Here is a 12,275-nt window from a genome sequence, read left to right as displayed (position 1 = left end):
TAACGGCTATCTTAGCCCGCAAATAATCTTTCGTGATAGCTGCTTGTTGTTGGCAGATTGAACATGTGAGGGAGAGGTTACTGTGCGCATCACTACATGAGCTATACATATATTTATATATATGTATGGTTATAACCAACGGTGCCAAATAAAGATGCTAATTGACAGCATGTACGTAAACAAGCTGACGTTAGTTAGCTATTGTTAGCACGTCTTTAAAGAAAGCTGAATGAGCAACTCACTCATTGCTAGTTCATGTTAGCAAGCTAACGAGCTGATGTGCTATTAAGACACATTACTAGTAGTTAGCTTTAGCACTGATCTGTCTATAGTAGTTAGCTTTAGCAATCACTGATATATCTATAGTAGTTAGCGTTAGTACTGATCTATCTATAGTAGTTAGCTTTAGTAAACACTGATCTATCTATAGTAGTTAGCTTTAGTAAACACTGATCTATCTATAGTAGTTAGCTTTAGTAAACACTGATCTATGTATAGTAGTTAGCTTTAGCAATCACTGATCTATCTATAGTAGTTAGCTTTAGTACTGATCTATCTATAGTAGTTAGCTTTAGTAAACACTGATCTATGTATAGTAGTTAGCTTTAGTACTGATCTATCTATAGTAGTTAGCTTTAGTAAACACTGATCTATGTATAGTAGTTAGCTTTAGCAATCACTGATCTATCTATAGTAGTTAGCTTTAGTACTGATCTATCTATAGTAGTTAGCTTTAGTAAACACTGATCTATCTATAGTAGTTAGCTTTAGTAAACACTGATCTATCTATAGTAGTTAGCTTTAGCACTGATCTATCTATAGTAGTTAGCTTTAGTAATCACTGATCTATCTATAGTAGTTAGCTTTAGCACTGATCTATCTATAGTAGTTAGCTTTAGCAATCACTGATCTATCTATAGCGGTTAGCTTTAGTAATCACTGATCTATCTATAGCAGTTAGCTTTAGCAATCACTGATCTATCTATAGTAGTTAGCTTTAGTAAACACTGATCTATGTATAGTAGTTAGCTTTAGCAATCACTGATCTATCTATAGTAGTTAGCTTTAGTAAACACTGATCTATGTATAGTAGTTAGCTTTAGTAAACACTGATCTATGTATAGTAGTTAGCTTTAGTACTGATCTATCTATAGTAGTTAGCTTTAGTAAACACTGATCTATCTATAGTAGTTAGCTTTAGCACTGATCTATCTATAGTAGTTAGCTTTAGTAATCACTGATCTATCTATAGTAGTTAGCTTTAGTAATCACTGATCTATCTATAGTAGTTAGCTTTAGCACTGATCTATCTATAGTAGTTAGCTTTAGCAATCACTGATCTATCTATAGTAGTTAGCTTTAGCAATCACTGATCTATCTATAGTAGTTAGCTTTAGCAATCACTGATCTATCTATAGTAATTAGCTTTAGTTAGCTTTAGGTTACTGTGCGCATCACTACATGAGCTATACATATATTTATATATATGTATTTATAACACGGTGCATAATTTTGCAGTTATCATGTGTAGACTTTAAAGAAGCTGAATGAGCAACTCACTCATTGCTAGTTCATGTTAGCAATAACGAGCTGATGCTATTAACATTACAGTAGTTAGCTTTAGCACTGATCTGTCTATGTAGTTAGCTTTAGCAATCACTGATATATCTATAGTAGTTGCTTAGTACTGATCTATCTATAGTAGTTAGCTTTAGTAAACACTGATCTATCTATAGTAGTTAGCTTTAGTAAACACTGATCTATATAGTAGTTAGCTTTAGCAATCACTGATCTATCTATAGTAGTTAGCTTTAGTACGATATCTATAGTAGTTAGCTTTATACACTGACTAGTATAGTAGTAGCTTTAGGTATCTTAGTATATTTGAAACCGACTATATTAGTAGTTAGCTTTAGCACACACTATCTAGAGTTAGCTTTAATCTGATCTATCTATAGTGTTGTTTAGTCACTGATCTATCTATAGTAGTTAGCTTAGTAAACTGTCTATCTATGTAGTTAGCTTTAGCACTGATTATCTATAGTATGCTTTAGCACTGATCATCTATGTTTGCTTTAAATCATGATAATTTGCTTGCACTGATCTATCTATAGCAGTTAGCTTTAGTATCACTGATCTATCTATAGTAGTTAGCTTTAGCAATCACTGATCTATCTATAGTAGTTAGCTTTAGCAATCACTGATCTATCTATAGTAATTAGCTTAAGTTAGCTTTAGTAATCACTGATCTATCTATAGTAGTTAGCTTTAGCAATCACTGATCTATCTATAGCAGTTAGCTTTAGTAATCACTGATCTATCTATAGTAGTTAGCTTTAGTAAACACTGATCTATGTATAGTAGTTAGCTTTAGCAATCACTGATCTATCTATAGTAGTTAGCTTTAGTACTGATCTATCTATAGTAGTTAGCTTTAGTAAACACTGATCTATCTATAGTAGTTAGCTTTAGTAAACACTGATCTATCTATAGTAGTTAGCTTTATGATCTATCTATAGTAGTTAGCTTTAGCACTGATCTATCTATAGTAGTTAGCTTTAGTAATCACTGATCTATCTATAGTAGTTAGCTTTAGTAATCACTGATCTATCTATAGTAGTTAGCTTTAGCACTGATCTATCTATAGTAGTTAGCTTTAGCAATCACTGATCTATCTATAGTAATTAGCTTTTAGCTTTGTATACTATTATTATAGTAGTTTTGCAATCACTGATCTATCTATAGTTAGCTTTAGTAATCACTGATCTATCTATAGTAGTTACTTTAGCAATCACTGATCTATCTATAGTAGTTGCTTTAGAATCACTGATCTATCTATGTATTAGCTTTCACACTGATCTATCTATAGTAGTTAGCTTTAGTAATTATGATCTATCTATAGTAGTTAGCTTTAGTAATCACGGATCTATCTATAGTAGTTAGCTTTAGCACGGATCTATCTATAGTAGTTAGCTTTATAGTAGTTAGCTTTAGTAATCACTGATCTATCTATAGTAGTTAGCTTTTAGCACTGATCTATCTATAGTAGTTAGCTTTAGCACTGATCTATCTATAGTAGTTAGCTTTAGTAATCACTGATCTATCTATAGTAGTTAGCTTTAGCACTGATCTATCTATAGTAGTTAGCTTTAGCACTGATCTATCTATAGTAGTTAGCTTTAGCAATCACTGATCTATCTATAGTAGTTAGCTTTAGTACTGATCTATCTATAGTAGTTAGCTTTAGTAATCACTGATCTATCTATAGTAGTTAGCTTTAGCACTGATCTATCTATAGTAGTTAGCTTTAGTAATCACTGATCTATCTATAGTAGTTAGCTTTAGTAATCACTGATCTATCTATAGTAGTTAGCTTTAGTAATCACTGATCTATCTATAGTAGTTAGCTTTAGTAATCACTGATCTATCTATAGTAGTTAGCTTTAGCACTGATCTATCTATAGTAGTTAGCTTTAGCACTGATCTATCTATAGTAGTTAGCTTTAGCACATGTACTCACTTTCCACCACTGCTGTCTGAACAGTTGCTAGTTTATTTATTGTATTAAAAACCCTCTTTTTCCTCCTGTTTTATATTGGCTGATAAATTAGTAGAATGATTTGTTATTGTTGTTATAGCTTTCGTCCTGCTGTTATGCATCTTGTGTATCTTGTGTTGTGTGTCTCTGATGTTTATATTTTAACATGTAAAGCATCCAGAGGCCCTTTGGGTAATTTGCAGTTTTAATAACCTGAAGTTGACCTTGCAGTTTGTGTGTGTTCTTACAGGATGTGGCCACGTTTCTCCGGATGTATGACCGACGGTGAAGAAGGGGCAGACCTTGTGAATCCCAAACATCATACCTCGTCTACCCATCCAGCTACTGGCTGTCTGGAGCCCATATCTTCTTGTTGAAACGATAAAGTATTTAAATTCACAAAATAATGTAGCAAAAAAAAGCCTAGCCTTGGAGATATCTGACCTCTTTTAACCCCATCTTACATGGGTCCGGTACATTTTAGGTCTTCATTTTAGATGGCGCTGAGCACAAGACTTCAGTTCACACTCACTTGTAAATCACCAGACCAATGTGCCGTGTTTGCCCCCAGTCAGTTACCCCAGCTGTGCAGTCCCTTCAGCTCTGTGTCGTATGTTTGAAGTGATTTGATCGACCAATCACAATGAACGGTTCTCTTTTAACCCCGCCCAGCCCGCGGGCGGCCAACTCCTCTCCATTACCTCCCTCCCCCTCCCCATCTCCCTCCCCTCCATCTCCCTCCTTGCTGCCCCTGTCGTCCCGGCCCCCCCCTCTACCACCTCTGGTGACCCCTCCTCCCCAGGCTCACCCATCCTCCCTGTCCGACACCCCCACGCCGTCTCCCTCGCCTTGCCTGAGCTGGACCGAATTCTGTGAGCTCCACGCCCGCGTTGCAGCCGGTGACTTTGCACGCCACTTTCGGGCTTTCCTCCTGGAGAACCCCCACTACTCTCCCGACTCGGCGGCCACTTTCTGCCGGCGCTTCACCGACCGGTTCGTTCGCCACTTCCAGAGCGAGCTGGAGGGGGCGCTCCCGGCGAGCTGCGCTTCTGAGAGGGACGACATGGCGAGCTGGGCTCCCCAGTCGGACGCTACTTCCCTGGAAGAGGAAGCCGTGTCACCCCTGTCTGTGTCTGGGGGGGCCGTCCTCCCGTGCCCCCCCGCCACTAACGCCACACGGGCCTCGTCCAAGCCGGCGCCGGCTCGGCTGGTGCTGGAGAACCGCGGCGGGGACCGGTTTCAAGACTCGTACGCCCACAGCCAAGTCCTGCCTCCATCTTCGTCATCGTCGTGCTGCTCGTCGGTGGGAGGGAACAACGGGAGGCGAGGAGAGAGGGGGGGCATGTTCGCCCCTGGGGGGAACGGGGAAGCACCGGTGGAGGAAGAGGAGGACAGCTGGCTGGGCGTGGCGTCTGTGGAGGAAGACGTGGAGCCAGATGAGCGGGAAGCAGAGTCCGCCGAGGTGGACGGCGCTGACCCCTCCTACAGTCATCAGATCCCACCTTCCTCGGCGTCTCCTCCGCCCGGCGCCAAAGGTAACGGCACGCCCAACTCTAAAAACAAACTGAAGAAGCGCTTCTCTCTGCGGAGCGTGGGGCGGAGCGTGCGGGGGAGCGTGCGCGGCATCCTGCACTGGCGAAGCTCGTCCAGCGACTCGGCCCAGAGCCCGCTGCCGTCCAGCTACAGCTACACCATGGGCGTGCAGGACGCCGCCTTGGCCTCCAGCTCTAAGAGGACCTCTGGTACCCAGCCCCCCACGCCCACCTCCTCCATGCCCGTGTCTCTGTCCATGCCCCTCTCCCTCCCCCACTCCTCCTCCCTGCCCCCCTCCTCGTCGAGCAGCGCCACGTCTCTGTCTCTGTCCGACGCGGCGAGGGATCGGCGCCGCAGCAACGGCGAGGGAGGCGAGAAGGAGAAGTGGAGCCATCGTCTGGAGAAGCTCAGACTGTCACGATCCCCTCCTCCGGTCGTCACGCCGACATCAGCCGGCCCCCCCCACTCGTCCTCCTCCACGCTGCCGCCGAGCAGTGCCGCCGCGGCGGGCGCCATGGGACCCCCCAGGAGGGTCGGCCGGCTGGTGCGGGAGGGAGGTGTCAGCGTGAGCTCATCCAGCGACGAGTTATTAAGCCACGGCTTCTCGGGCTTCTCGTTCGGGCTGCTGCATCACGGTACGGACAACAACGGCGCCGCCTCGGCGTCTTCTGGCGCGGCTCACGGCGGCGGTGTGCCGCAGCTGATCAGCGGCGCCAACGTGCCCTGGAGGGGGGGCCGCTGGCAGAAGTGTCGCCTGGTCCTCAAAGAGAGGGACCGGGAAGGCAGCGAGCGGGGAGAGGAGTACTACTTGGAATTCTTCATTCCACCTAAAGTAAGTGGGACACATTAAAACGTTGATTTAAATCGGGGATCTTCAACAGGGGGTCTGGGGCCCCTAGGGGGGCCTCAGACTGGCCCCACTAAACTAACTGGCCCATAGGTAGTCACTAAACTAACTGGCCCATAGGTAGTCACTAAACTAACTGGCCCATAGGTAGTCACTAAACTAACTGGCCCATAGGTAGTCACTAAACTAACTGGCCCATAGGTAGTCACTAAACTAACTGGCCCATAGGTAGTCCATAAACTAACTGGCCCATAGGTAGTCACTAAACTGGCCCATAGGTAGGTAGTCACTAAACCAACTGGCCCATAGGTAGTCACTAAACTAACTGGCCCATAGGTAGTCACTAAACTAACTGCCCATAGGTAGTCACTAAACTAACTGGCCCGTAGGTAGTACTAACTACATAGTAGTATACTAATGCCCATAGGTAGTCACTAAACTAACTGGCCCATAGGTAGTCACTAAACTAACTGGCCCATAGGTAGGTAGTCACTAAACTAACTGGCCCATAGGTAGTCACTAAACTAACTGGCCCATAGGTAGGGTAGTCACTAAACTAACTGGCCCATAGGTAGTCACTAAACTAACTGGCCCATAGGTAGTCACTAAACTAACTGGCCCATAGGTAGTCACTAAACTAACTGGCCCATAGGTAGTCACTAAACTAACTGGCCCATAGGTAGTCACTAAACTAACTGGCCCATAGGTAGTCACTAAACTAACTGGCCCATAGGTAGTCACTAAACTAACTGGCCCATAGGTAGTCACTAAACTAACTGGCCCATAGGTAGGGTAGTCACTAAACTAACTGGCCCATAGGTAGTCACTAAACTAACTGGCCCATAGGTAGTCACTAAAATAACTGGCCCATAGGTAGGGTAGTCACTAAACTAACTGGCCCATAGGTAGTCACTAAAATAACTGGCCCATAGGTAGTCACTAAAATAACTGGCCCATAGGTAGTCACTAAACTAACTGGCCCATAGGTAGTCACTAAACTAACTGGCCCATAGGTAGTCACTAAAATAACTGGCCCATAGGTAGGGTAGTCACTAAACTAACTGGCCCATAGGTAGTCACTAAAATAACTGGCCCATAGGTAGGGTAGTCACTAAACTAACTGGCCCATAGGTAGGTAGTCACTAAAATAACTGGCCCATAGGTAGTAGTCACTAAACTAACTGGCCCATAGGTGGGTAGTCACTAAACTAACTGGCCCATAGGTAGGGTAGTCACTAAACTAACTGGCCCATAGGTAGGTAGTCTCTAAAATAACTGGCCCCATAGGTAGGGTGTCACTAAACTAACTGGCCCATAGGTAAGGTTGTACTAAACTAACTGGCCCATAGGTAGGGTAGTCACTAAACTAACTGGCCCATAGGTAGGGTAGTCACTAAACTAACTGGCCCATAGGTAGGGTAGTCACTAAACTAACTGGCCCATAGGTAGGGTAGTCACTAAACTAACTGGCCCATAGGTGGGGGTAGTCACTAAACTAACTGGCCCATAGGAAGGTAGTCACTAAACTAACTGGGCCATAGGTAGGGTAGTCACTAAACTAACTGGCCCATAGGAGGGTAGTCACTAAACTAACTGGCCCATAGGTAGGGTAGTCACTAAAACTAACTGGCCCATATGGGTAGTCACTAAAATAACTGGCCCATAGGTAGGGTAGTCACTAAACTAACTGGCCCATAGGTAGGGTAGTCACTAAAATAACTGGCCCATAGGTAGGGTAGTCACTAAACTAACTGGCCCATAGGTAGGGTAGTCACTAAACTAACTGGCCCATAGGTAGGGTAGTCACTAAACTAACTGGCCCATAGGTAGGGTAGTCACTAAACTAACTGGCCCATAGGTAGGGTAGTCACTAAACTAACTGGCCCATAGGTAGGGTAGTCACTAAACTAACTGGCCCATAGGTAGGGTAGTCACATACACAGGTCTTCCTGAGGATCCACTGTGCTACATGTACTGAATGTTTAACATTAAAACATGATTTATAAAATCATGCCAACAGTTATTATTTTAATAGGTTAGTATTATATGCAAAAAAAAGTATTTATAAAGGCTTTAGGCTGCCCTACACATTATTGTAGGCCCAGTTTAATATATACTTCATTTTAGACGGTATATGTAGTAGGGGGGGGGCCCTGCTCTGTCTCTCTTTCACTTAAGGGGTCCTTGGCTTAAAAAACATTGAAGACCCCTGATTTAAATCATTCCAGCATTGGAGATTAGATCTTATCAGTATCAAACTAAAAGCAGCAGTACAAAATCAGATGTATGGATGAGTAACTTTAACTAGTATTATATAAGATGTTATGAGCATCTACTGTACTCAGAACTGAAAAAAAAATACTACTAAATAAGCTCTAAATACTATTATACACAAACATTTTTACTGAGGCAAACAATAGTCCCAAAATATGAGGAGAAAAGATGCTGTAATATGTAATACAGAAATTGCAGTTGAGCGATGTGGAATCAGGTGTTTAGAGCTGAGCTTTAATCAATTAATCAATTAGTTATTTGACTGAATATTAATCCGCAGCTATTTTGATAATAGGTTGTTACAGTCATTTCTCCAACAGAAACTAAACTTATTTTTTAGATTATAGCTTCTGTAGTTTTTCAGATTTGATTATTTTCTTCTGCCATAAATTTTATTTAATATCTTTGGGTTAGGAGCAGCTTTAAGACTGCTGTTTTGTGAAGAGCTTTATTTTAGTATATAGAGTATATTTTAGTAGGCAAAGTCAAAGTCAAGTTTATTTCATCCATAAAAATGGAAATTACAGTGCTCACACCCGCCTAATACAATAAATACAATGTAATACAATACAAAATTTATAAAAATGTACGTTTAAGGTGCTTATTGTGCTGTCTGATAGCCTGAGGTATAAAAGAGAGAGCATACCGCTTAGTTCGGGTCACCACTCCGTTCCATAACTGTCTACTACAGGTCTGTTTAAAAGAGCAGACCTCTTTGGTAAATATGAAGCTACAGCCAGCAGCTGGTTAGCATAGCTTAGCATAAAGACTGGAAACACAGGGGAAACTGCTAGCCTGGCTCTGAAGTCCACTTCCGTTGCTCGGCTTGTGTCCCCCCAGTCCTCGAAGCCCCGGCTGACTGTCCCTTGCTGCTCTATCGTGGACGTGAGGAGCACCACGGCGCTGGAAGTCCCCGACAAGGAGAACACCTTCCTGCTGCAGGTAATCACTCTCTGTCCCTCTGTCTGTCCCTCTGTCTCTCTGTCTGTCCCTCTGTCTCTCTGTCTGTCCCTCTGTCCCTCTGTCCCTCTGTCTGTCCCTCTGTCTCTCTGTCTGTCTCTCTCTCTGTCCCTCTGTCTGTCCCTCTGTCTCTCTGTCTGTCCCTCTGTCTCTCTGTCCCTCTGTCTGTCCCTCTGTCTCTCTGTCTGTCCCTCTGTCTCTGTCCCTCTGTCCCTCTGTCCCTCTGTCTGTCCCTCTGTCTCTCTGTCTGTCCCTCTGTCTGTCCCTCTGTCCCTCTGTCTGTCCCTCTGTCTCTCTGTCTGTCTCTCTGTCTGTCCATTTGTCTGTCCCTCTGTCTCTCTGTCTATCCCTCTGTCTCTCTGTCTATCCCTCTGTCTCTCTGTCTATCCCTCTGTCCCTCTGTCTGTCCCTCTGTCTGTCTCTCTGTCTATCTCTCGGTCTGTCCCTCTGTCTCTCTGTCTGTCCCTCTGTCCTCTGTCTATCCATCTGTCTCTGTCTGTCCCTCTGTCTCTCTGTCTGTCCATCTGTCTTTCTGTCTATCCCTCTGTCTCTCTGTCTGTCCCTCTGTCTCTCTGTCTGTCCCTCTGTCTCTCTGTCTGTCCCTCTGTCCATCTGTCTCTCTGTCCCTCTGTCTCTCTGTCTGTCCCTCTGTCTTTCTGTATATCCATCTGTCTCTCTGTCTGTCCCTCTGTCTCTCTGTCTGTCCCTCTATCCATCTGTCTCTCTGTCTGTCCCTCTGTCTCTCTGTCTGTCCCCGTCAACTCCATTGGCCATCCCGTTCCATTCCTATCACCATTCTATTCCACTGTCAGGGGAATTGCCTACACTCTCAAACTCTTCCCCTTGGTTTCTTGGTCTTGGGTTGCCTGGCTACCTTTGCCCTCCTCCCACCCTGTCCTCTGTGATTCCTCTCTCTCCACACCCACTTTCACCCCCCCCCCCCCCCCCCCCCCCCCCCCCCCCCCCTTCTCCCCCCCCCCCCCCCCCCCCCCCCCCCCCCCCCCCCCCCCCCCCCCCCCCCCCCCTCCCTCCCCCCCCCCCCCCCCCCCCCCCCCCCCCCCCCCCCCCTCCCCCCCCCCCCCCCCCCCCCCCCCCCCCCCCCCCCCCCCCCCCCCGGCGGCCGGAGGAGTTCCCACCCCCACACCACACCACACACACGTTACCCATTACTCACCACACAGACCCACATCTTATACTCTAATGGATGAGACCTTAGTGTTGTTCTTTCCTCTCCTTCCTTCTTCCCCCACACATTTATTTTCTCAATGTTTCAGTACATGTCTGCTGCACTATTTTTATGTTTGAATTTGTAAATCACTTGATGGTCGGGAACACACCCATGTAGCAGTTCTCATCTACATTTATTTTGGACCCACTGATTAGTCTTATTTGCTATGGAGTTTTGGTTTTTCATGTTCTGAGGCTTTCTGGACCAACTGCGGGACACTGATCATGGCTGATCTCTGCCTTTGATGATACCCAGTCTGGTGGGGGGTGTGGTTGGGGGGTTGGTTGCTGGGGGTTGGTTGGGTTGGTTGGGGGGTCTGGTTGGGGGTTTTGGGGTCTGGTGGTTAGTTGGGGGGTCTGGATTTGGAGAGGTTTTGGGGGGGGTTAGAGGAAGGTCTGGTTGAGGGGTCTGGGTCCTGATTGGGGGATTTGGGTGGGTTGGTTGGAGAGGTCTGGTTAAGGGGTCTGGTTGGGGTTGGGTGGGGTTGGTTGGGGTGGGTGGGGGTTGTGGGGTCTGGTTTGGAGGGTCTGTTGGGGGGTTGGTTTGGGGGTGGTTGAGGGTTTTTTGGGGGTTGGTTTGGGGGGGTGGTTGGGGGTGTTGGGGGTCTGGTTGGAGGAGTCTGGTTGCGGGGTTTGGTTGGAGAGTTGGTTTGGGGGGTGCTGGTTGGGGTTGGTTGGAGTGTGGTTGGAGGGTTTGGTTTGGGTTGGTTGGGAGAGGTCTGGTTGGGGTGGTGGAGGGTTGGACGGAGGTGGTTTTGAGAGTTAGTTGGAGGGAGTTTGTTGGGGTGTTGGGTGTGGTTGGGAGGGTCTGGATTTGGGTCTGGTTGGGAGGTGGTTGGGGGATTGGTTGGGGTTGTTGTGAGGGGTTGGTGGGGTGTGGGGTTGGTTGGGGGTTGTTGGGGGGTTGGTTGGGGGTCTGGTTGGGGGGTTGGTTGGAGGGTTGGTTGGGGGTCTGGTTGGGTTGGTTTGGGGGTCTGTGTTGGGGGTCTGATTGGGGGGGTCTGGTTGGGGGAGTCTGGTTGGGTCTGGTTGGAGGGTTTGGTTGGGGTTGGTTGGAGTCTGGTTGGGGGTCTGTTGGAGGGTGTTTGGGGGTTGGGTTGGGGGTTGGTTGGAGGGTCTGGTTGGAGGTCTGGTTGGGGGTCTGGTTTGGAGAGGTTGTTTCGAGGGAGTCTGTTGGAGGGTCTCGGAGGTCGGCTGGGGGTTGGTTGGGGTTGGTTGGAGTTGGTTGGGTTGTTAGTGGGTGGAGGGTCTGGTTGGGGGTCTGGTTGGAGGGTCTGGTTGGGGGTTGGTTGGAGGTCTGGTTGGAGGGTCTTGGTTGGAGGAGTCTGAGTTTGGAGGGTTGGTTGGGGAGGGTCTGGTTGGGGTCTGGTTGGGAGGGTCTGGGTTGGTTGGAGGGTCTGGTTGGGATGGTTGGAGGGTCTGGTTAGGGGAGTCTGTTTGGGGGTCTAGTTGGGTCTGGTTGGGGTCTAGTTGGGGGTCCTGGTTGGAGTCTGGTGGGGGTGTGGTTGGGGTTGTTGGAGGGTTGGTTGGGAGGTCGAGCTTTCCCTATTGTGACTATCAGACCCTCCTCTCGCTGGAGGGAAGGTCTGTGCTGATGGGAGACTACTATCAGAAGCTTTCTATTGTGCTTCTTCTTCTTCTTCTTCTCTTCATTTCAGCTGGAGGGCGTGCTGTCAATCGTGTGCTGTTGGATAGGTCAGTGCTGAGAGCTTTGGTGGGAAGGAGAGGGAGGGAGGAGGGGGAGGGAGGAGGGAGGGAGGGAGGGGGAAGGGGAGGGGAGGGAGGGAGGGAGGAGGGGAGGAAGAGGAGGGAGGGAGGGAGGGAGGGAGGGGGGAGGAAGGAGAGGGAGGGAGGAAGGGAAGAAGGGTGGGGGATTCAGGTGTTAAAGTATGGACA

General features: G+C 46.8%; 1 protein-coding gene across 1 annotated transcript in view; it reads left to right on the top strand.

Moving 5' to 3' along the window:
- sh2b1 (SH2B adaptor protein 1) overlaps nt 1-12,275 on the top strand; it is a 60,138-nt gene that overhangs the window by 269 nt on the left and 47,594 nt on the right. Inside the window, exons 2-4 of the mRNA XM_039824568.1 lie at nt 3,789-5,903; nt 9,033-9,185; nt 11,959-12,074. Coding sequence (XP_039680502.1) covers nt 4,182-5,903; nt 9,033-9,185; nt 11,959-12,074 — 1,991 coding nt within the window. The 5' untranslated portion in view covers nt 3,789-4,181. The remainder of the gene's footprint in view (nt 1-3,788; nt 5,904-9,032; nt 9,186-11,958; nt 12,075-12,275) is intronic.

The sequence above is a fragment of the Perca fluviatilis genome, chromosome 15 (genome assembly GCF_010015445.1).
Source record: "Perca fluviatilis chromosome 15, GENO_Pfluv_1.0, whole genome shotgun sequence".
Taxonomy (NCBI): Eukaryota; Metazoa; Chordata; class Actinopteri; order Perciformes; family Percidae; genus Perca; species Perca fluviatilis.
The sequence above is the reverse complement of the archived record's forward strand: the minus strand, read 5'-3'. Positions and strand labels throughout refer to the sequence as shown.